Source organism: Capricornis sumatraensis, chromosome 8 (assembly GCF_032405125.1).
Source record: "Capricornis sumatraensis isolate serow.1 chromosome 8, serow.2, whole genome shotgun sequence".
Lineage (NCBI taxonomy): Eukaryota > Metazoa > Chordata > Mammalia > Artiodactyla > Bovidae > Capricornis > Capricornis sumatraensis.
Genome location: NC_091076.1, coordinates 102,896,760 through 102,920,642, shown reverse-complemented (window position 1 = coordinate 102,920,642; position 23,883 = coordinate 102,896,760). Strand labels below are relative to the sequence as shown.

General features: G+C 54.6%; 1 protein-coding gene across 1 annotated transcript; it reads right to left on the bottom strand.

The window, feature by feature from the left end:
• Nucleotides 1-754: 754 nt before the first annotated feature.
• Nucleotides 755-17,089, bottom strand: CANT1 (calcium activated nucleotidase 1). The gene is made up of 4 exons (XM_068976803.1): nt 17,019-17,089; nt 5,699-6,350; nt 3,728-3,931; nt 755-2,978 (listed from the first exon to the last, which is right to left on the bottom strand). The coding sequence occupies exons 2-4, from the start codon at nt 6,327-6,329 to the stop codon at nt 2,608-2,610; spliced, it is 1,206 nt and encodes a 401-aa protein (XP_068832904.1). The 5' UTR covers nt 6,330-6,350; nt 17,019-17,089; the 3' UTR covers nt 755-2,607.
• Nucleotides 17,090-23,883: the final 6,794 nt, after the last annotated feature.

Genomic DNA, 23,883 nt, shown 5'->3' with positions numbered 1-23,883 from the left:
GGGGAGGCTGGGCAGGATGGGGAAAGGATGGAGGACGGGCACCCTGACCCATACCTGCCTCCTTCCAGGTTCCTGAGGGTTCCTCTTAGGGCCCCCAGTGTCCTCCAGAATGATCTAGTTGGTTCCTGCAGGCTCATCAACACCTAATGACATCTGGACCAGTCAAGAACTCTTGCTGGAGCCCACCCCACTACCAGTCTTCTAGTAGCCTCCAAGAAAATGGATAAGTAGATGCTAACCTGTGTATGGACTCATTTACTGTTCATGACAGCTCTGTGAAGTAGCTCCATTATCGCTGTCCTTTCACGGACGAGGAAAGAGAAGCTCAGAGAAGTTAGCTGATCTAACTGATCCAACCACGGTCACACAGTTGCAGAGTGTCAGAGCCAGGACTGGAACCTGGAGTGGAACCAGAACCTATACTCTTTATCAGTCTGACCAAAACAGCGTCTTCAGTCTTAGGGACAGGCTGGACTGGCTGATCTGGTTTCCATAAAGGCTTCTAGTCCACAAACGTCCACGGTCTCAATCCCACGAGCTCCCATGACACCCCGGCCATCCTGCATCAAGAATGCTTCTGGCTCATTCCTTGCCAGGATCCCTCTTCATCCCCACAGGAAGCGCACCCTTCTCTGAGCCCCTGTGTGAACTGGCTCTCATATCCCCTGGGGCAGTGCCAAAAGCCAATGCAGACCAGGAGACAAAGAGAATTCACTTTATTGTTTACAAAACAATGGCTCCAGTAGGAAGGAACACAATCATTATGCTTACAGCAGCGAACAGGGGTGGGGATAGGGGGAAAGTCTAGCTTTAAAATACTTGAAAATCACTGTGTGAAAATGGAGCTTCTGGGCACCTGGGTCTTAGATCTCAATCCAGTGAATGTCCCTAGTCCTCCAACCTTCCTAATTTCATCTCTGGTATTTTTAATATCACACAGCCCTGAATGTCGTGGATATTTATCAAGGAGGTGGGTCAGGGAGCCCAGGTAAGCAAAGTCAGAAAAGACTTGGGCCTTCAGACTGTCGTACAGTGGGATTTGAGTTCTAGAGAGACATGTCTGCTCAAAACCTTGTTTTCTGTTCTTCTGCTCTTCATTTTATAGTGGAAGAAACAACCAGCACAGGAATGAGGGATGCTTCCTGGATCCCCTCCGGGCATTTGTATTAAAATTCTAAAGTGGGAAAAGTCTATGAGACAGAGGTTCACAAACAGCCAGAGCCTGAAGCACGCCCCTCCCCGGCCATCGCAAACCCTACATTCTCCTGAGAGGTGAGGTAGCTTCTGGGAGAGGGGCACCGCGGGCTGATGGTGATGGCCCTTCTAGACTTCGGTTCTGGCTGACCTGTGTCCCAAACCCTCCACCTTTACCCTGGGGTATGGAGAAGAGACCATAGGGACTAAGACATGCCAAAGTTTCTGTGAAGTTTCTAGAAAGAAGAGGCTGCAAAACTCCCACAGGTAAGTGGAGAAATAAAAGGCCAGGACAGAAATTGCCGGACCAGGCAGGCCTCGTCCACAAGCTCCAGGGTAAGGGAGCCCCAGCGTTGGGGGCCAGGTGCAGGCTTGCCAGAACCTGGGGCCCCTCTTTGACTCAGGAATTACACATTCAAGTCATTTGCAGAAGTCTTTAAAGAAATGGCAATTTCTGATAATTGCTAAAAAAAGGTATTGTATCCTTATCATTGTATCCTTTGGCCAAGGACTTAGAAATGCTTGAAAAGTTGCCTTACCGACTGTAACTGCTTAATTACCATTTTCTTCACTGTTGGGAATGAATTTCTTAACTACAGGACTTTGCTCTTGATAAGATTTGCTGATTCCATTTTATAAGAAAGGAAACTAACTAATACAGAAGCTAATAATTAAAACTTCAAAGTGCTACGCAGGGACAGAATTTTCCTGAAGACAGAATATACGGGGCCAGCCCCTTGAATGGAGAAGTTTGACGTGGGGGCAGACGGTGGGCCTGTGGCCCCTCTTGGGGCCCTTTGAGCAGACGTGTTCCCGGAGGCCTGCCCTTGCCCTCACAGCCCTGTGAGGTCCTGCAGTGTAAACAGGTTCTTTCCCAGGGGCCTGGAGGGGTGGATTGTGGAGTGGTCCAGGAGCACCAAGCTGGCAGCCCACTTCACTCACTGTTGGATTCCCAGAGAGGGCACAGTGCTTGACACACTGTAGGAGCTTAAGAAATATTTATTGAGCAGGAGAAGAAATGGAGAGAAAAGAAAAGGAGGTCAGATGGAAGAAAGGGCTGAATCGGAGGATGGGCCCCAAATTAAGATGCCTGCAATGACTAGCTTCAACCACCAGGTGGAGGTGCAGGGAAACGTCCGGCCTGTAGCTCTGGGAGACAGCCCCACCCCGCCACTTCCGTTCCCCTCCCCTCTGAGAAGCCACATCTCAGGCTGGGACTGAGCTCCCAATTCTGGAAATTTCTAAACCAGGCACACACCTCAAGAGTTCCAAAAAAAAAATCAAAACAAGAAAAAAAGATAAACTAAACATCACATGAAAGTGCAGTCCTTGGGTTTTTATAAAACTTGAGTCCTGATGAAGCTTAAAACCGTCCACCCCTCGGCCTTGCTCGTCCTCTTGACTTTTCTTGGTTCAAATGAACTCTATGCCCTCGTACTTCACACTCCCGATCTTGGTCTCAGGCAGGAGGAAGCGTCCGTCCAGCGTGAAGGCCATGATGTAGGTGGCGATCTGGCCGCCATCCTCCTCAGACTTGAGGGCCACGATGATCTGGTCGTCGGTGTTGGGGATGAACTTGAAGGAGGAGAAGCCATGGGTGGGGACCACTGCCCCCACGCGCTGGACAGTTATGTCCCCGAAGTCCTGGGCGGCGCTCAGCAGCAGGTTGGTGCCCCGGCGCTCGTCGTCCTTCTCGCTGTAGCGCTCGTGGCTGGCGCGGCGCGGCAGGAAGAACCAGCGCTGCAGCGTGTCACTCCAGCAGGCAGACTCGTGGATGAGATAGCCTGGGGACACACAGGCCGGTCACAGCCCACCCGACCCGCCCTGGGCCCAGGGCGACCTCGCCCCGCGTGCAGACCGCTAGCGGCCCGGCAGCCGAGCAGCAGCACCGTTCTTTTCTTTAGCTGTCCGTCTGTCCAGAGTGGCTGAACCCAGCAGGACAGAGCCCATGGGGCCGTACGAGCCTCTGCTGGGCCGCCTCTCTGGCTGCCCTCCCTCGCCGGCTCCCCCAGCACTGCTGAGTAGCCATGGCTACAAGGTCTGTCTGTATATTACCTCCTTGGTGCTATTTCACCTCTCTCGGGGTGCAGAGGAGACAGCTTCTGCAAGAGGCACGAGTTAACACCAGGTCTGATCTGAGAAGACGGATCAGGGAGGGTAGGAGAGGCTGCCTTGCAAGCCGAAAAGGATGGGAAGTCAGCCTTATCTGGAGGTGAAGCTGTGACCTCAGTCACGTCCCCGAGCCCGCTCCAAGTACCACCCCTCCCTACTACAAACAATGACTTCCAGAAATGGGGGCAAAGAAGCAAAGCTTTGTGCACCTGCTCCCACCGCCAGGTCAGGGGCGAGGCCCAACCTCGGGGCAGTCCCCAGGAGGACCCTGCGGACGGAGCTACTGTCTGAGCCCGCCAGGTGAGCCTGGGTGAAAAGCAATGGCTCGCTGGCCCCAGAACCCAGAGGCCTGGCGGGAGCAACCGTCAGAGACAGCCGAGCAAGCAAGCTCGCGGTGCCCGTCCGCGGGCCTGGCTCTCACCTGGCGGCCGGATCCCGGCAGCGGCCCGCAGGGCGTTGTAGCTGGACACCCAGTTCTCGTGGTCCACGCTGCCTCTGCAGCCCACCACCTTCACCCACTCTGGGTTCTCATTCAGCACCTCCCCCGTGGCAGTGGTCCACTCCTTGCCCAGGCCGCCCACATACAGATGCTCATCCTTCACGGCCAGCCACTCAGCTTTGAAGCCTGGGGACAGGGAGACAGGGGCGGGGCTGAGGCGAGGGCCAGCCTTCTGCTGGCCTGGTCCGTGGGCCCAGTCAGGCCAGAGCAGAGAGCCCTCTGGGCCCGGCAGCTCTAGGTAGCAGAGGTCACTCACAGTGGGCTCAACTTGGGGCGACAACAAGAGAGTAGAGGACGGATCAGCCACCCTGCAGCTCCATCGGAAGGCGGGCAGGCGGGCGCCTCGGAGCAGACAGCATGGCGTTCACGGAGGGCAGACGGGCACCACCTCCGCCTCCTGACTCCTCTCTCCCTGCCCTCCAGCATCTTCTTCCCAAACTCACTCCAGGAACCCTGCTGGACCGTTCCCCCTTAGCCCAAGTGAACCCCCCAGTGGAGTGGCCTAGTACTTCCCCAGCCAGAAAAGTGGCCCTCCACTCACAATCTCTGCAGACCCCAATCTTCCTGTTTCTCCAGCTGTCACGTCAGCCCCATCTCAGACCACGCCCAACCCTGGGAAAATGCAGGAAAGTGCTGGTCACACAGCCACACCCCAGAGGGATTTAAGTGCCAGCGGCCAGAGCTTAGTGGGGCTCTGCACAGATGCTCACAGTAGCCACGCCAATCAGTGTGTTTATTTTCTTAGATGGATTTACTTACCATGAGCCTAGCTTTGAAGGCTGTGTGGGCACTTTGTTCTTGCATATTCTCACCTATTCCTTCACTGTGTTCTAATCTCTGCTTGTTCCCAAATGTTCTGCAAACTTCTGGCTGGCCCAAGGAGCTGTGGCTGCAACCCTCACCTTGGGATGCTTCTCTGCAGGTGGCTCTGGGGGCCCCACTGACTTCCTATGGTCTCCTCTGGGGGACTGACCACTGGGCAACCCCGAGCTCCCTTTATCCTGCTACCCTCCAGACCCCAGGGGCAAGCAGAACTGCTGGATGGTGCCGGACATGCGCGGCTGGCCTGAGGCAGAAAGTGGGCAACCGAGGTTTTCAATAAAACGGTGGCTGAGAGTCCTGCCAACCTGCCCAGCCTCGGGTAAAGTTGGGCAGATTTTTATCACTTCGAGGGAAGGAGGGCCTGGCAGCCAGCCCAGCGCCCAGTGAGTTAATGTGATTTCTCTTTTGACCCCAGGCACTGGCAGTGGAGCCTGGCTTTCTAGCAGGTGCAGACCCAGCCACACGCATGGAAGCTGATGTCAACTCTCCTGCTGCCCCATGTGAAGGTTCTGGGCACACAGGCTCCCTCCCACAGCTCTGCTACCTGCCTGCTGGCGTGGGGCACAGCCGATGCCAGAGGTCAGACTCCACTCAAGGTCGGGGTGGGGGGCTCTGCTGCTCACACTCAGACCTTCCCCTGCTGGGTTTTCAGAAAGGAGCAGTTTGCTTTTTAACAAAGTCTCAGTTCAGAATGAGCAAACCTGATGCTCCGGCTTTAAGGCTGAGGCACGTGGAGGGCGCAGTCCCAACGTACGCTCAAGACACTGATACGGCTGAGGACGCAGAAAGGGGCTGTCCCTGAGGGCAGGGCCCAGCGCTCCTCTGGGAGAGACCCTGCTTCCCCGCCAGCCCCCAGCAGAAGCTCACACTCCTGGGCATGGCTTCGGTCTGAGGTCCCCGAGGACTCTGCTCAGGCTGTGGGGGCCGCAGGTCAGAGGTGGGGGAGATGAAATCTCCCCGACGTCCACCCCCCCGGACCTGTGACTGCTTCGCTGTGCACATGTTGAGAACCAACCGGATGACCTGTCCTCCAGCACTGCAGTGAGCCTGGGGACAGATGGCCTGACTTACCTTTCCCCACGGTGCCGTCGCCGTCGGACAGGATGACCCAGGGCACAGCCCTGGAGCCTTCGATCTGGTAGACGACGCCGGTGCGGTCGTCCACAGAGTACAGCTTCCCATTGAAGACGATCAGATCCGACAGCTCCATGCCCCGCCCCTTTTCTGCCAGGTGGGACTCCAAGACTTCATGGCCTTGGTCCCACTCCACGGCCACCCGGTCCCCGCTGTCTGACAGGGTCAGATGACCCTTCTTCAGGTAACTGACCCAGGTGTTCTCCTCCTGGGCCCTGGACTTTGTGTCCAGGTCGGCGATAACAGCGATCCGGTATCGCGTCCCACCCGGCGTCCTCTGGGGGGCAGACAGTGGGTAGGTGTCATTGTACCGGGCAGCAGGCGGCTGGACAAGCTTCCAGTTGTGGGTGTTGGGCAGGGGGGGCCGGCCAGGAGGGGGGCGGTGGGCATAGAGCAGCCAGAGGACAGCGGCGCCCACAAAGGATGGCAGGATCACCTTCCAGCGGGGGCGGAAGCGGGGGTCTGCGGCCTTGGTCATGGACGCCAGCACGGGAAGGCCCCCCACGCTGATCCGGAGAGAGTGCATAGACTCATTCCATTCCGGGGGGTTGGAGAGCTGGACGGGCATCAGACTGAAGGGCAGCGGGACCTGTAACGCGGGGGAAAGGAGAGCGGTCACGACCTGCCGGGCACAGCGCCCCACGTACGAGTGGGTGCACGGTCCAAGGTGGCCTCGTCCAGGGTGCCTGGCGTGGCCACGTCTCTGGGCCATTACTGCTCTCTTGGCTCAAGTAAACCCTGACTCTAGCAGTATCTTTGTTTACTCTTATTCAGCAGGAAGAAAAGTCTTTCCAAAGCAAAACTGTTCCGTGTCCTCTGTCCCAGCTGGCAAGACACAAACCTCAGTGAAAGTTCTGCGTAAGCTGGTGCTTTGCAGTCTTGGGAAAGAGGGCACGTGGCAGGCGGGGAGGTGGGGAGGGCGCTGGGCAGGACAAACTATCAGAGAGAGTACAGGTCCACTTTAAGCAAAGGTCACCTGAGCCAGGAAGCCCTCCCTGATGGCTCTGCTCCCGACGGCCTCCATCCCTTTCCTTGGCACCTGTCACCACTGGACATCACGTTACAGTTCATTCATTTGCGCCCCCAGCCACTAGAACAGTGCACAGAGCAGACACATGCTCAGAGAGGGAGTTTTTACTTCCTCCTGGGTCACGTTTCCCTGATATTCAAATAAAGCATAAAACACTGTCAGCTGAACAGAAACGTGCTGTGCTGCGCTTAGCTGGTCACTCACGTCTGACCTGCCGGGACCCTGTGGACTGTAGCCTGTCGGGCTCCTCCGTCCATGGGACTTTTCAGGCAAGAACACTGGAGCGGGATGCCATTCCCTCCTCCAGGAGACAGTCCCGACCCAGGGGCTGAACCTGCACCTCCTGTGTCTCCTGAATTGCAGGGGATCCTTTACCGGCTAAGCCATTGGGGAAGCCCATTCAAGTCAACTAAGGAACACAATCAAGCCAAACAGAAACAGTGAGGGTTTTGGCAACATCTGTCCCCTGGCGCCTTTGTGTCATGCAAAAGGCTGAGGGTCCAGAGGCTGTCGCGTCCTCATCCCTGGAGCCCCGCCTGTCAGCGCATCAGCTCCAAGGACAGCGTGGCTTGGCCCGGCCCGCTCCCCGAGTGCAGCTAGAGGCCGAGCTCTGGGGGAGGTTGTGGTGGCCAGGAATAGCGGCTCTCGTCCCCAGCACAGACCACGGCAGCTCACAGGTCACGGCAGCTCACAGGTCACAGCAGCTCACAGGTCACAGCAGCACCAGGGGCAGAAGCAGCAGAACACTGGCCCGTGGCCACTCTCTGTCTCGACCTTCAGCTGTGACTTGGCAGGTCTCAGCCTGAGAAACGTCCCTCGGGCCACGGAGCATTTCTGCCTTGGCTCCCAAACAACTAACGGCTGACTCTCTGCGTAGATGCTCCTCACTCCGCCAGGTGGCAGCTGGGAAGGGCGTGGGGATTCATGCGGGGACTTGGCAGTTCTGTGAACGACCCCCCACCACAGTGTAGAGCATGTGGTCTGGCTCCTCGGATGGAAAATCAGGGCAACAGGCCCACATGGTAAACAGGCCTCCCATCCCCTTGCTTTCCGGACAGATTCTTAGGTTCTGGCCACAGGGTCAAGTACAGAAAAGGGACTTCTAAGGAGCAGGTCAGACATGAGGGGCCCTGTGGAACAGCCTCGGAGTCCTCCTCTCCTCCCCTCCTGGGAGAGGGCTCCCTCTGCACCCAGGAAGCAGTCCCCCAATTCGCCATGGAGACGCGAGCTGGTCGCTGGGGACCTTGAGGGAAAGCAGGAGTCCTGGCCCCTCCTCGCCAAACCACGGCTTCAAAAGCATGGCCAGGCCAAAGCTGCCCGCTGTCCACGTCCAGCCCACCGTCGCCACTGAGCTCTCAGTTCCTGCATCTCCTGGTCAAAATTCTGCCTGGATTTCTGACATACATTCGCCTGCAATTCTTCCCTCAGGAATTGAGGCAGCGATGGCGGATGGCCATCGTCACAGCTGTCCTGGTCTAAACTTCCATCAAAACCCTGGGAGACACAACTTTCTGTGTGAACACACTTCAACCAAAAGTTATAAGCCACCGCCACCTCGAAAAGCCCAGGTGTGGCCCCGATCCCCCTCCATCTGCAGCATCTGCTCTGTCAGCCCCAGCGACCCGGCTGCCTGCCTCCTCTCCATCGGCTCCCACGGCCCCTTCTCACAGGAACCACACAGGCGCCCTCTTGCTGCCACTCCCCCCACCCCGACACCCACTGGTGCCCTGCGGCCACCAACACCTGCCATTCAAGCCAGTTCCTCTGGCGTGTCATTCCCTGCTTTGGGAGCAAACCCTCGCTAGTTACACAACCCCTGCCAACCCCAACCCGTCCCTAGCAAGCCGGCTCCTCTGCCTGCCAACCGACCACCCTTCTACCCCGCTTCCCCCAGACAGGGCTCGCCGTCCTGCCCCGGCTGCTGACGGTCTTGCTCGCACTCCTCAGAAGGGCCTCCCTGCCCACCCTCTACCCCACAGCATACTGCGCCGAAGGAATGAAAAGGACACCCACTTCCTGAGCAGCTGAGGCTCCTTGCCCCTGCGCCCCAGCTTAGGTACATGCAAACCCCCGGCCCTGGATCCAGCCGGGGTCGAGCTGCCTGCCGTCACAGGGCTGCAGGTGCAGTGGGCAGAGCCTGCCAGCATAGACATGTCTCCACTGTGAGGTGCCCTCACAGCCCCTGGCCGACTCTTCATTTCTGAGTCACGGTCCTGGTGTCCCCCCCTCCACTCGCTCCCAGCAGACTCTGAGGACGCCACCAGCAGCCAGGGCCCAGTGGAGCCTGCCCAGCCCCCTGGCCCTGGTCCAGGGGGAGGACCTCCGGCTCGCTCGGGGTCGGGTCAGCCGTGCCCGCTCTACGGCTTCCTTCTCACAGTCTGTACTTGTCCAAATCTCCCACCTGAGCCACTGTTCCAGCTCCAGGGTACACTCTCAGGTACAATGGTAGTGCTCAGCATGTGAAAGGGTGACACCGTGCCTCTGTGAATGAATGCAGAGCCCAGCATCCCCATCCCGGAGAAGCGCTCTCCCCCGTCCTAGCTAGGGTCCACTGCTGGCCTGCAGACACCCCACCCACAGACAGGCCTGCTCCTGGGGCCCAGCCACCAGGGGTCCTGCTGCACCTCCTGCCGGCAGCAACGGGGCCGCCAGTGGTGACCTGTCTGCAGCCCTCCTCCCTCTCTTCTCGGCCCCCAAGGCGGGCTCCTTCCTCGCCACCCACCACTTCTTCTGAATCCACACCCTCCCAGCCTGAATGTCTCCCTGGAATTCAGGCCAGGAGCCCAGATGCTGAGCCTCCCGCGCCTGCAGCAGGTTCCCGGCAGGAAGGCACTGCTGGCCAGGGGTGCTCCCAGCCCTCAGCACCAGCCTGGGCAGCAGTCAAATCGCTCATGCCGCCACATTCTGGCAGGTGCCAGGCCCCCTCACCTGTCCGCACCCCAGCTCTCAACTCCGCACCACTCCCCCCGCCACCCCAGCCTCTGCCCTGATCTCACCTTGGCCTCCTGATGACCCAGACCTCTGGGCAACCTGAGTTCTGCCCGTTACCAGCTGCGTGACCCCAAACAAGTGACCTCGCTCCTCTGGATCTCCGTTTCTCCACGTGTAAACTGTGCACATCGGACTGGCATCCCAGGGCCACGGGCACCGGGTCAGATGCTGTGGGACTTGGCACTGACCTCCCGCTGCTGTCCAGCGCGTCCCCCCTCACATTACGAGCACCTGTGCGCAGGCCTGGGGGGCCCGGCTCTGCAGGCAAAGCTGGCGCAGGGGCCGGCCCACTTCTGTGAGCGCCGGGCACAGCCAGGGCCAGGGACTAGATGGCCTGCCAAGCTGAGAATACCCACACTCTGCTGCCCGAGAGAAACAGATCCTCCCCAATCCATCCTTCACACACCTGACGGAGACTTTCCTGAAAAGTGAATCTTTACCAGCCCCTGGCACCTTCCTGCCAAAGGACAAGCTCCTCAGCCTGCAGGCGAAGGCTCGCATCCCCGCACACGCTCCCCATGCTAAGCACCGCCTTGTTCGTGATCCCACAATCTGTGTGCCAAACACTCGCACAGGACGCTCTCCACTCAGCCACATGGACCCACCTAGCAGCTCCTGGCTGTCCCGTGAGAGTCACGCACTTGCTGTCCTGCCCCCCTCCTGTCCTGCGTCTATGTGAAATGTCCCCCACCTCCCCCATGAGAGTCCCTCCTTTGAGGGGCTGACCTCCCAAAGGCAGCCGGGCTGGATCCCAGGACCTGGGACTGGCCCCTTCTATGGCAACAGGGACTGTGCAGACGAGAGCCAGTCAGGGGCCCTGCGATGGCGAGATTGCCCAGGTGGGCCCTCAGCGTGTCCTCACCGAAGAGAGGGGCGGGGGATGTGACAGCTGAGGAGGCCATGTGACCACGGCCAAGGATTGCATGGGAGCCCGAGGAGCTGGAAGAGGCGAGGACGGACTGTGCCCTGGCACCTTCGGTGGAGCGCGCCCCTGCCCACACCGTCTAGGCCCAGTGAAACGACAGCTGCTTCTGGCCTCCAGAACAAGGAGGGCACGTGTGCTGTTTTCAGCCGAGAAGCCTGTGGCGGTGTGTGAGGCCAGGCCTAGAACCAACGCTCCTGATGCCGGCTGCGCCTCTTGCAGGGCCGGGCTCCGCCGTTTCTCTGCCTGCGACCCGGTCTCAGCCTCCCCACTGACTCTGAGCCCCAGGAGCCCAGGGGCTCTGCTCAGCCAGGCTGGCTCCCAGGACCAAAGGAGGCCTGGGCTTCGATCACGTTTTGCTACATAAATACTTATTCGATTGCTTTCGGTGACTGGAGAGCTCGGGCTGCCGTCCAGAAAGCCCCTTCAGCTTCACCACTGGATCAAAGCCCAACTTTGGTGTCCATCCCTGCTTTGGCATCCCAAGGGATTATTTTTATTTTGTAGAAAAAGAAAGTTTCCAATCAGATTCGTTTTCCTGCCGTGCCATGACCCGCCAGTTTATCATCTAAAACTGATGGTGAGCTGCCTGTAGCCTCTTGTTGCTGGAGGCCTGGCTCCAAGAGAGAGCTTGCATTTTTATTAAAAAACAAAACAAAACAAAAACAAAAACCTGCCATCCACGAAAACCAGGAGACAAGCCAGCGCAGCTGAGAGGTGAAATGGACAAAGCCAGTCCCAGAAGGACCTGCCCCTGCCCACACACCTCCGAACACTAAGCACTTTAAATGTCTGCTCTACGGGACGAGAAGTTTGTCAACCCCACCACGTGCAGCTCGAGCTCAGTTGCGTCCGACTCTTTGCGACCCCAAGGACTGTAGCCCTCCAGGCTCCTTTGTCCATGGGATTCTCCAAGCAAGAACACTGGAGTGGGTTGCCACTTCCTTCTCCAGGGGATCTTCCTGACCCAGGGATCAAACCCACATCTCCCTTCCTGCATTGTAGGCGGATTCTTTACCCACTGAGCCATCCTAATGGGTCGATTTTTTAAAAAATTATTTTCATTTATTTAACCGCACTGGGTCTTATTTGCACACGTGGGAGCTAGTTCCTGGGTCAGGGACTGACTGACTCCGAGCCCCCTGCATTGGGCGTGCGTAGCCTTAGTCACTGGACCACAAGGGAGGTCCCAGGCTGATTTTATGTAACCAGGAAAACTGGAATCAAGTTGCTGCAGTAGAAAGTCACGAGCTCTCTGGCCGGTCAGGCTCACCTGTTCAGGGGGCATGCCTACCTTCGCTCCCGTTCAGAAACCCCTGGGGACCACACCCCTCCCGGCTTCCTTTCTCCCGTGCCAGCCCCACTGCAGCATCTCTGGAAAGGCGTCCCTGGCTGTCGAGGGGCAACCACCACCCAGGAGGTTCAAGCTCTAATTTCCTTCCGGGTCCCCTCTCTTTGGGGCAGGTGTCAAGAATGGCTCGCTGACACTCATGCTTTTCTGGTGTCCGTGGAACCAGCACTTCCTTAGCAGACAGACCAGAAACAGCCAGGTGTGGTGGTGGTGATTATCCACTGGCCAGTGGACTCCAGACCCAAGGGAGGCGGCACCAGTCTCTTGCTGTACACCAGGGGGGCGCTGCCTCCCCACCCCAGCAGCAGCAGCCGCCCCTCCGAGGTCTGGTTACGGTTAAGGAGGAGGACAGGCTCTGACACCCCTACTTCCACGGGCCTTTCATCACTGGACTCTACCAAGGCTTAGAAGAGAGTGGGTGGCAACCCCCGACACAGCCAAGAGCCTTTTTCTGTAGATTCCTTCAGTTCAGGGGTGTGACAGGTGGCAAGGCAAACAGGTTTAACGACAGCTGCCAAGGCTACCCGCCCCCCACACCCCTTCAGGATCTAGGGAGGCAGGAAGCACAGTGTGGAGATAAGGAGGACTCTCCTGGCTCCCTGTCGCCTTGGGGGCAGCCACCGCCTTCCTGGCCCCACCTCGCTCCTAGAGAGCCCTGTCCAGACAGTGGGCTGGGCTGGCCTCCGAGTTCCTGCTCTGCTCACTGCCAAAGGGCACTTCCTGGTTAGAAAGTCAAGAGCTCATCCCATTGACATCACTAGGCGCCAAGGGTTTCACAGCTCCAGCAAGACGGCATCTCAAAGAATGCAGACGGTGTGTCTCAGCTTCTGGAAAATATGACCTGATTCAAGGGATTTTTCTGTTTTGGACTTGCCAAGGCTTCCTACTTTGTACTATTTTAGGCCATTTCAAATGTGGGCAGGGTGGACAGTGGAAGGAAACCAGGAAGGAAGGGAAAGGTCCACAGCAGTCCAGTATGTCCTTTTCAGTTGAGTTTCTCAGTCGTGTCTGACTCTTTGCGACTCCTTGGACTGCAGCACGCCAGGCCTCCCTGTCCATCACCAACTCCTGGAGTTTACTCAAACTCATGTCCATTGAGTTGGTGAAGCCATCCAACCACCTCATCCTCCGTCGTCCCCTTCTCCTCCTGCCCTCAATCTTTCCCAGCATCAGGGTCTTTTCAAATGAGTCAGCTCTTCCCATCAGGTGGCCAAAGTATTGGAGGTTCAACTTCAACACTAGTCCTTCCAGTGAATACTGAGGTCAGGGCTGAAACTCCGGGTCCTACCTGAGTCTGCACCTTCCCGGGCTCCTCTTACTCTGTATACAGGCACTCACAACTGCGTGCTGAATCCGGTTACATACAGCTCGAGGTAACTTATTTTTCAGCCCTCTGGCTTGCTTTAAGGTCACTACCCAAGAGGAGTGAGTTTGTTTTCTGTTGCTGCTATTAACAAATCACCGCAGACTCAGCGCTTACACACCACAAACTCGCTTTACAGTCTTGGAGGACGGAAGCCTGACATGGGTCTCACTGGGCTAAAATCAAGGGCTGTGTCCCTTTCTGAGGAGCTGGCCTTTCTCAGCTTCTCGCAGCTGCCCACATTTCTTGGCTTGTGGCCCCTTCCTCCACCTTCAAAGCCAGCAACAACACTGTCTCGCTCTGGCCTTTCTGACGTCACTTCCCTCTAAAGTTCTCTTCTCTCCCTCTTCCACGTTTAAAGGCTCTGTGATTGCTCGATAACCCAGCATGGTTTCCCTCTTTTAAGGTCGTGGGTTAACAACCTTAATTCCATCTGCTACCTTAATATCCCCTTGTGAAAGTAGAGTCGCTCAGTTGTGTCTGACTCTTTGTGACCCCATGGACTGTAGCCCGCCAGGGTCCTCCATCAATGAGATTTTCCAGGCAAGAATACTGGAGTGGGTTGCCATCTCCTTCTCCAGGGGATCTTCCCAACTGAGAGATCGAACCCAGGTCTCCAGCATTGCAGGTGCTCTTTACATCTGAGCCACCAGGGAATCCCTAATAACCCCTTGCCACGTGATATATTTGTAGATTCTGGGGGTCAGGATGTGGACATCTTGCGGGGGGTGAGGGGGCATTATTCTGCCAACCACAAGGAGGGAGACAGAGAAAGAACCTCCAGCTTTTCCGAAGGGGCAGGGCCGTTCGCACAAGGCTCTGTCTCCGGGGTGGGCACACGCTGTCAGGATCGTCCACAGTTTGTAGTTATTGCCATCATGGGAGGGCTGCGTGTGCTTCAGTTGTATCATTAAAGCTATACTTGGAGGATTTTTAGCAAAAAGTGATCTTTCCAGTTGAAAGTGAGGTGCTGTGCCGTACACAAAACCACACATCACTGGGGCTGTTTATGCAGAGAGCCCACAAATACGAGGACATAATCATCCCATGATCCATCTGAATCAGGGCTTGCTCCCAGACAGCAGAGCTGCACCTACAAGAAGCCATTTCCTCCTGGCACTTTTCTCAGTGGCAGATATCGCTGGGGCTCACTCAACCCTTGGAGCCCTTCTGTGGGGGCTCCAACCTCACCCTCACACCATCAGTAACTGTATCAGGATCTGGTCTGGCCCCTTCTGAACCCTGCTGTCTGGGGCCCTACTCCAGCCTCATTCCCCACGGCTTGTTCCCCCAGCTGAACAAGAATGGAAGTCGGGCTCTGCTTCAGAACCTGAAGCTGTGAGTTCCACTTAATGACTGGACCTACTACAAGTAAACAAGTAGGATTTTTAAAAAAAAGGTATAGGAAATGAGAAAACTGAACACCTTCCCAAACAGATTTCTCTATCACCAGGATTATTTTTTTCTAACTGATCATCTTGAGTCCAGTGAAACGGGAAATCAACACAGAGGTCCTTAAAGATTAAATTGAAAGTTTTAGATTCCCCTAACGTTGGCATTTAATAATATCTTTCCAGGAATCTCCACAGTCCAGAGTGTTACTGAAGGGAAAAGTAACATCACTACCTTTTTCCCTGCAGTGTCCTAGGTACCATTCCACAATCACCTGAATGTGGTCTCCAGACCACATTCCCAGATCTGAGGTACTCTGTTTCTAAAGGAGAACACACTGGAACATGTGTCCACCTACCCTCCACAGCTGCCACGAGCACTGCCACGTCACTGCTGGCAAGTCCCGAGACTCAGATGAAAGGGGCGTGTGTGTGTGGCAGCCTGCAGTGCTCACCTCAAAGGCCACATTCAGGGAGTAGGGTGGACACAGCCGCTCCTCCTGCACCCTGGGCCCCTCCTCCCCACCTCTGTGGCTCAGGGAGGCTGGGCACACGCGCAGGGTGCAGTCAGACTGGCAGGTAAGAAATCCCTCAAGTATCCACAGCTTAAACACATTACAGCTATGGGCTATGAAAATAAGGGGTAAGCTACATTTGGGTGACATCTTTAGGGGGAAGAAAGCAGACTCTCAGCTAACAGAAGGAATGCAACAATCAGCTCACATGGCACCACAAAGCATGCTTGCCCGTGGAGGATTTCCTCCACTACCCTGTGACGTCACGGTGCCTTGTGTGATCAGGTTAACTGGGACAAGGAAAAGGGAGAAGATGGAGAATCCTGGCCCCAGAGGCCTCGTGACAGTGCCTGACCAAATTGACGCGTCTCCCCTGAGTCCTCTCCCAAAGACGCTCTCAGGACAGGACGCCCCTACCAAGTGTAGAGGGAGTGGCTGGCTGGTTGGTGTGTCTCTCAGGCCGAATAGAGGGCTCATTGAGGCAGGCAGGGAGGCGCCCCAGGGGCCGGCTGCTTGCTGGCTGTTCTGGGAGGAGCCTCATCAAGCCCACAGGCTCAGGCTGGGCTGTTCCACTGGCAGGCCTGTGGGGTGAGGCTGGGGGCTGGAGGAAGGCCCGCAGCCCAGCCCAGGCAGACTTTTCTCAATCAAGCTTCTCGAAGGGAGAGGAGGGGGAGGCTGAAGAGACCCTAGGGCTCCTGAAGGGCTGCAGCACCTGCTCCCTTTTCATGGACCCCCGGAGACCCCGTGCTTTTGTTAAGGTTTGGTCCTTAGAAGGACCAGCAAGATTCACTCGACCTCAGCAGATGTGGGCTCCTACATCTACTATTTGTTCAGAATTGGGTAGGAAAAGATGTCAAGCACATACCAGAAACAGGGCTGGAGTGCAAAGAGGCACCCATCTCCTGGGGGACTCTCAGGTGCCTGGGAAAAAGACGTGTCCGCAAGACGGAAGGGGGCCTGCCAAGCCTAGGGACGAGAGGGCAAGGGTCACGACAAACCACAGGGATGGGCAAAGCACCTGTCCTAGGAATGGTGCCCATCCTGACCAGAAGGTGGGGAGAAGAGAGTGGAGAGGGGGTTAGGGCAGACAGTCTGGGTGCAAAGGAAAGAGGGGAAGAAGAGGAAGGCCTGCTGGGGTGGGGGGATGCTGACCTGCTGCAGGTGTGACAAAGTGCCAGTCAGAAAGGGGAGGGGTTCCCTAACAGGTCAGGAGAAGCCCTGCACAGGTCAGAGAGGCTGTAATGAAATCACAGCGGGCAGGAGAGGGTTGTCCTCAAGGATAGTTAAGCCTCAGGAAGGGAATGCATCCTCCAGGCTCAGAGGGGGTGATGTCCCAACCTAGGCCGAGGGGCGAGGTGTCCACAAGTCAGAGCGAGCAGGAGTCCTGCAGTCAGAAGGGTGGTGGACCGTGCCAGTCAGAGGGTGGACGAGTCCCCCAGGTCAGAGAGGGTCGTCCTGCAGTCACACGAGGGAGGTATTTCCTAAGTCAGAGGGGGCAGGTGTCCCGTAGGTCAGAGGAGGTAAGAGTCTTACAAGTCAGAGGAGAGGCAGGCGTCCCACCCTAGTCAGCGAGTCAAGGGGGGCGGAGGCCCCGCTCAGGGAGAAGGGGGCTGGAGCCTGGGGTCGGAGGCGGGACGCGACGGGATCGAAGCGGGCAGCAGGCGCCGGCGAGCCGCCGGCAGGCCATCACTCACCCGGTGCGGGCTGGCTCCGGGGCCCGCGGGCGGCGGGGCCTCACTGCGGGTAGCGCGGGGGACCCAGCAGGCAGCCGACTTCCGCCCGGCGCGCTCGCCCCGCCTCCGGGCAACACGCTCCCGGCAGCCCCCGCTCCGCGACTGCGCGCCGACGCCCACTGCGGGCTTCTGGGAGCTGTGGTTTTTTTTTTTTTCGCTGCTCAGCGAGCAGGTCCCGGGGGAGGAGCCGCTCGCTGGGAGGGGGCCCGAGGGCAGTGTGCTCCACCCGCAGGCCGTTTTCGGCGAGTTATTCCAGAACTTTGGCCAAAATGGAAGGTGGGGATGGAATGAAGGCTATGAGGAAGGAGTTATCATTCCTCCAGCTGAGATTGTAGGATCCCTTGCCTGGAGGGATCCCTTGCCACCCTCATTCAGACGATAAAGAATCCGCCTGCAATGCAGGCTTCGATCCCTGGAGAAAGAAATAGCAACCCACTCCAGTACTTTTTTTCTTTTTCCCCACTCCTTATTCATTAGGGCTTCCCAGGTGGCGCTGGCAACCCCCTCCAGTACTCTGGCCGGGAAAATCCCATGGACGGAGGAGCCTGGTGGGCTGCAGTCCATGGGGTGGCGAAGAGTCAGACACGACTGAGCAACTTCACTTTCCCTTTTCACTGTCATGCACTGGAGAAGGAAATGGCGACCCACTCCAGTGTTCTTGCCTGGAGAATCCCAGGGACGGCGGAGCCTGGTGGGCTGCCGTCTATGGGGTCGCACAGTCGGATACGACTGAAGCGACTTAGCAACAGCAGCAGGTGGCGCTAGTGGTGAAGAACCCGCTTGCCAGTCCACAAGACCTAAGAGATGCATGTTCTATCCCTGGGTCGGGAAGATCCCCTGGAGGCGGGCATGGCAACCGACTCCAGTATTCTTGCCTGGAGAATCCCTATGGACAGAGGAGTCTGGCGGGCTACAGTCCATGGGGTCGCAAAGACTGCGACACGACTGAGCAACTAACACTTTCATTTTCCGAGAGCCCCTCTCCTTGGCTCTTCCAATTGACCACATTGGAATGTTGATCCTTTTCCAAACAAAAGGTCTGGGCACAGGTGGTAGTATCCTGGGAATAGGGTGCCACTGATTTGCAGTCAACGAACCCTCTCCCAAATGAGGGTCTCTGATTTCATCCTGTTTTTGCCAGTCTCCTTCCCAACCCCCAGACTTCTTCCTGCAATGTACCTGTTTTAGAAATTCTGAAAAAAGCCTGATAGCAATGGCGCTTCACCTCTCAAGAGCTGGGCTAGGAGGGTGCCTCAGCACTCTGCTGGTCTGCACCTGATTCAGTCTTTTGGTGCCTGCAAACACCCCAGGGTTTCTCAAGAACTTACAGATGCACAAGGGAAAAATTCAAATTATATTAATGGTGCACAGTGAAAAATAATCCGCCCCCCCACCACTACCCTGTTTGGCATTCTCTGCCCAGAGGCAATCACTATTACTAGTTTTTTGTGGTTATTTCTAGAGCTATTTTATGATGCACAAACTAATCATAAACACATACATTAAATTACCTTTTAAAAAATGCAAATGTGCTAGACATGGTTCTGCCTTTTTTTTAGGGTGGGGGGACCCTTCATGAATTCATTTGTTTCCTATCATGCTAAAATAAATCCTGGCCATACACCATATTTGTGTTTGTTCAGTTGCTAAGTTGTGTCTGACTCAGCTACCGCTGAGGACTACAGCATGCTAGGCCTCCCTGTCCTTTACTATCTCCTGGACTGATTGTGCTGTGCTCAGTAGTATTTGAGTCTTTGTGACCCCATGGACTGCAGCCCACCAGGCTCCTCTGTCGATGGTATTTTCCAGGCAAGAATACTGAAGTGGGTTGCCATTTCCTCCTCCAGGGGATCTTCCTGACTCAGGGATCGAACCTGCTTCTCTTGAGTCTCCTGCATCGGCAGGCAGATTCTTTACCACTGAGTCACTTGGGAAGCCCCTCACTACCTTCCAGAGTTTGCTCAAACGCACGTCCATTGATTCAGTGATGGGACCCAACCATCTCATTCTCTCTCACTCGCTTCTCCTCCTGCTCTCAATCTTTCCCAGCATCAGGGTCTTTTCCAGTGAGTTGGCTGTTTGCCTCAGGTGGTCAACGTATTGGAGCTTCAGCTTCAGCATCAATCCTTCCAATGAATATTCAGGGTTGATTTCCTTTAGGATTGAATGGCTTCATCTCCTTGCTGTCCAAGGGACTCTCAAGTGTCTTCTCCAGTACCATATATACCATATATATTGTTATTACTTTAAATTCTTTACATCTTTTATTTATTAAGGTATCTCTCTCTTTATATGGGGCTTCCCTGATAGCTCAGTTGGTAAAGAATCCACCAGCAATGCAGGAGATCCCAGTTCAGTTCCTGGGTCAGGAAGATCACCTGGAGAGGGGATAAGCTATCCATTCCAGTATTCTTGGACTTCGCTGTGGCTCAGCTGGTAAAGAATCCGCCCGCAATGCGGGAGAACTGGGTTCGATCCCTAGGTTGGGAAGATCCCCCGGAGAAGGGAAAGGCTACCCACTCCAGTATTCTGGCCTGGAGAATTCTCAAAGAGTTGGACACGACTGAGCAAATTTCACTTCGCTTCGTATCTATATGGCTTCCCTCTCAGTGGTAAAGAATCTGCTTGCCAATGCAGGAGCCACAAGAGATTCAGGTTGGATCCCTGGGTACAGAAGATCCCCTTGAGGTGCATATGGCAACCCACTCCAGTATCCTTGCCTGGATAATCCCATGGACCAAGGAGCCTGGTGGGCTGCTATTTTTGGGGGCCCAAAGAGTCAGACATGACTGAGCACACACCCATTCTCTATCTGCAGAGCCCTCCCAGCTTAAGAAATAAGACCTTAGCCCTGCTATCTTGAAAGCTCTCCGTACTCCTCCCTCTTCCCAATCCCCTCCCACCGCCAGAGGTAACCACAATCTTGAATGTTGTGTTAATAGTGATTCTCCTGCTTTGTTTTATAATTTTAGCAAATAGGCTTCCCTGATAGCTCACCTGGTAAAGAATCTGCCTGCAATGCAGGAGACCCCAGTTCGATTCCTGAGTCAGGAAGAGCCACTGCAGAAGGGCTAGGCTACCCACTCCAGGACTCATGGGCTTCCCCTGTGGCTCAGACAGTAAAGAAACCGTCTGCAATGCTGGAGACCTGGTTTCAGTTCCTGGGTTGGGAAGATGCCCTGGCGAAGGGAATGGCTACCCACTTCAGTATTCAGGCCTGGGTCGCAAAGAGTCGGGCACTACTGAGTGGCTTTCACTTTCACAATGCCTATTATAACTTTTACAACAAGAAATAAAACTACGCAGTGGATGAGAGGTCAAATCACTCCAGAGATATTATCAGGTTATTAATTTTGCCAATTATGGCATTAAATATCTTCTCTGGGATACTGTCTGAGTACTGATTGTATATCATATATTTTGGTCATTTCTATTTCTTCTTCTACAGATGCCCCAATATCTCAGTGGTTTTTTAAGGAAATAATCCTTTCCCCATTGATATGTATGCAATGCCTGTTTGGTCATAGATGAAGTTTTCATATATATGTGGGTCTGTTTGGGGGGCTTTCTATTAGGTTGTACTGGTGTAATTTTTCATAGTAGTTCCAATACCACTGTCCTCATTATTACTTCTTTTTAATAAGCGTTTATATGTTATAGGACAATTCCTTCCTCCCTCCCACAATACCCCCCCACCCCAGCTTTTTAGGATTTTGAATGGAATTACTTTGAATCTGTAGATTAATTGGGGGAGAATTGAAATTTTTATGGTGATGGGTCTTTTACCCAAGAACATGGTTTGCCTTTCTGTTTACTGTCAGTTCAGTTCAGTTCAGTCGCTCAGTCGTGTCTGACTCTTTGCAACCCCATGAACCGCAGCACGCCAGGCCTCCCTGTCCATCACCAACTCCCGGAGTTCACCCAAACCCATGTCCATTGAGTCGGTGATGCCATCCAACCATCTCAGCCTCTGTCATCCCCTTCTCCTCCTGCCCTCAATCTTTCCCAGCATCAGGGTCTTCTCAAATGAGTCAGCTCTTCCCATCAGGTGGCCAAAGTATTGGAGTTTCAGCTTCAACATCAGTCCCACCAATGAACACCCAGGACTGATCTCCTTTAGGATGGACTGGTTTGATCTCCTTGCAGTCCAAGGAACTCTCAAGAGTCTTCTCCAACACCACAGTTCAAAAGCATCAATTCTTTGGCACTCAGTTTTCTTTATATTCCAATTCTCACATCCATACATGACCACTGGGAAAACCATAATCTTGACTAGACGGACCTTTGTTGACAAAGTAATGTCTCTGCTTTTCAGTATACTGTCTAGGTTGGTCCATTTTCTGAGGTCTTCTTTAATGTTTTTTAATAAAGTTTGTAATTTTTCACCTCACGTGAATGCCTGTTCTATATCGTTACATAGAGAGTGGCTTCATTCTCTAAGGAGCCACGTGTTATCTGCTGTATGGATGTTGTGTAATTTACTTTACCAGGCCCCTAATGATGTCATTTTAGGGTATCTATCATCTTTCTGCATTACAGTGATGCTTCGGGGGCATAGCCCAGAACTTACTTATTGGAGCCCAGTTGTAAGTATACCTGCAGGATAAATTCCTGGAAGAAAGGTGACTAGGTCAAAGGGGACTTGCATCCTCTGGTGAATAGACACTGCTTTCCAGAAGGCTGTGGCATGAAATTGCCCTCCTCCCAGTCAGCAATCATGCACAACCAGGTTTTTCTTTAATTTTCATTGTCCTTGTCTTCTTTGCATCATAGGAGACTTCACCGCGACCTTCTCCTGGAAATTCCCTCCTCCTTTTATTTCTGTGGCTCTGCATGAAAGACTACAAAATTCTTCACTTTAATTGTTCATTCCTGTGCCCACTTACTCATTCACTCACAGTGAAAGGCATACAATTGTGCCGTCCACTAGAGGGCCTCCTATTTCGTGCATCAAGTAAAGTAGTCTTACCTAACTGGTCTGTCTAGGACTGTCTCTGTGTAACTGAAAGTGCTAGGAAATGGGAGTAAGCATTGAGAGATGGAGAAACTGAGGCATGAGGCATTAAGTGGCTTGATTAGAGTCAGGAGGCATATAAAAGGCAAAAGAAAGACAGCAACTGTATTTTTCTATCCCCTACTGCCCAACTTGGCTTGGAGTTCTGAGGGGACTCCCCCTTAGAGTGGGCGTGTCTTCTCCAGGTCTGAAGATCACTCCCGGATTAGCCTGTTCTATCCTGGCAGCTATCAGTCCGATTCCCACCTGCCCCGGAGCCTTCCAGAACAGGGGCAGCACCATCCAGGAGCACTGAGGGTGGGCCAGCAGCCAGGGAAGCTGGGTTTGGCTGCCAAGTTTCCATCTTAGCTCCTTCTCCAGATCTCCACGGAATCTCTCCCACCCCCATCCCTTGGCCATGGGACACCACCACCAGAGCCTGCCTGCCTTTCGTTACCGTTTGGAACAGAATTCAAAAGTTTGCAGTACTGGTCTCTGCCCTTGAGACTGGGATGGCTGGGCAACCCGGCCCAAAAATAGCTGGGAGAGGCCTCAGTGGGAAAAAAAATCACAGAGCTGCTAATAACAGGCTTTGCTTATCTAGAACTGCGCGTCTTGCAGATGTTAACCGAGGTCACGTAGTTTTTTCCAAGGAGGAGAAAACAGAGTGAGCATCGTGACGTGCCCAGGGAGAGAGAAGGAATTGCCAAAGAGTGCACAGAATGTGCTGCCTCTGGGCAGAGATTCCGGGCAGTGTGCTCCCCTCCCCCCACCGTGAGCCGCTGGGTTTTACATCCCATGAGCAACCCGTGTCTGAGAATGTGGAGCCACTTGGGAATGTTCAGGAAAACTTTAGGAGTTTGGCCCAGACATCTTTGTGTAGGAGGTGCGGGCTCCTAGGGAATTCCAGGATGGGCGTGGTCTATGACTCCTCTGGGAACCTAAGAGACCTTGATCCAGTGGGGTGGAGGGTCATCATTCTGGTTGGCCTTGGCCTCTGACCCATCACAGGGCTGATGAACTCTCCCCTAGGCATGACTGCTGGCTTTGAGTTCTGATTTGTTAGTTGTTTTTTTTTTTTTTTTTTTAACCATCACTCTTGTCCTAGCCCTGGCTCAGACTGTCCTAGCGGAAGATATTTGCTGAACTGAGAACATTCTGCCCTGGTTGCTGCAGGTGGGATTGGGGTGGGCTGGGGGAGGCAAGCTATACCCACAATGGAGAGAATCAAGCATCGCCAAAATCTTGACTACTTACCACTTTAAGGAAATACCTGACAAAGGGCATGAGGGCCCCGGCCAGCTCTATGTTTGCGTGACATAATATTTCTTTTCTTAAGGGCAGGCTTTGCTTTCTCTGGGAGCGTAGACTTTCGAATCTTTGCCCAGTTGTCTGTTGGCTTGGGTTATGGGCCCCGATGGCACTACCCAATGTGTACTCAGACTTTAGTTCCTGTTCTCCAGAACTTCCCACGCCTCAGAGTCTTCTGTTTCTCATGAATATCTTGGGAAACCCCAGGCTCTCGTTGCCACATTTAATATCAGCACACCCACCCCACAGTTTCTGCCTCAAAAAAAAAAAAAAAAAAGTAATCTCTTTCTAACTCTTGGGAGATTTGGGGGCTCAAACCAACAGGAAAGAGGGAAGAAGATCATTCTTGTAATGATAGTTATCATGACGATTCTCACACTTGACCCCAAATGCCCCCAATATAAACACTCTGAAAACACAGTGTTCCCCTAAATTTGGCATGAAACAAATTTGAAAGAACAACGTGATTTAAAGTGTTGTGAGACTATGCATGTCTTTCCTTTATCCCACTAAAGACGACAC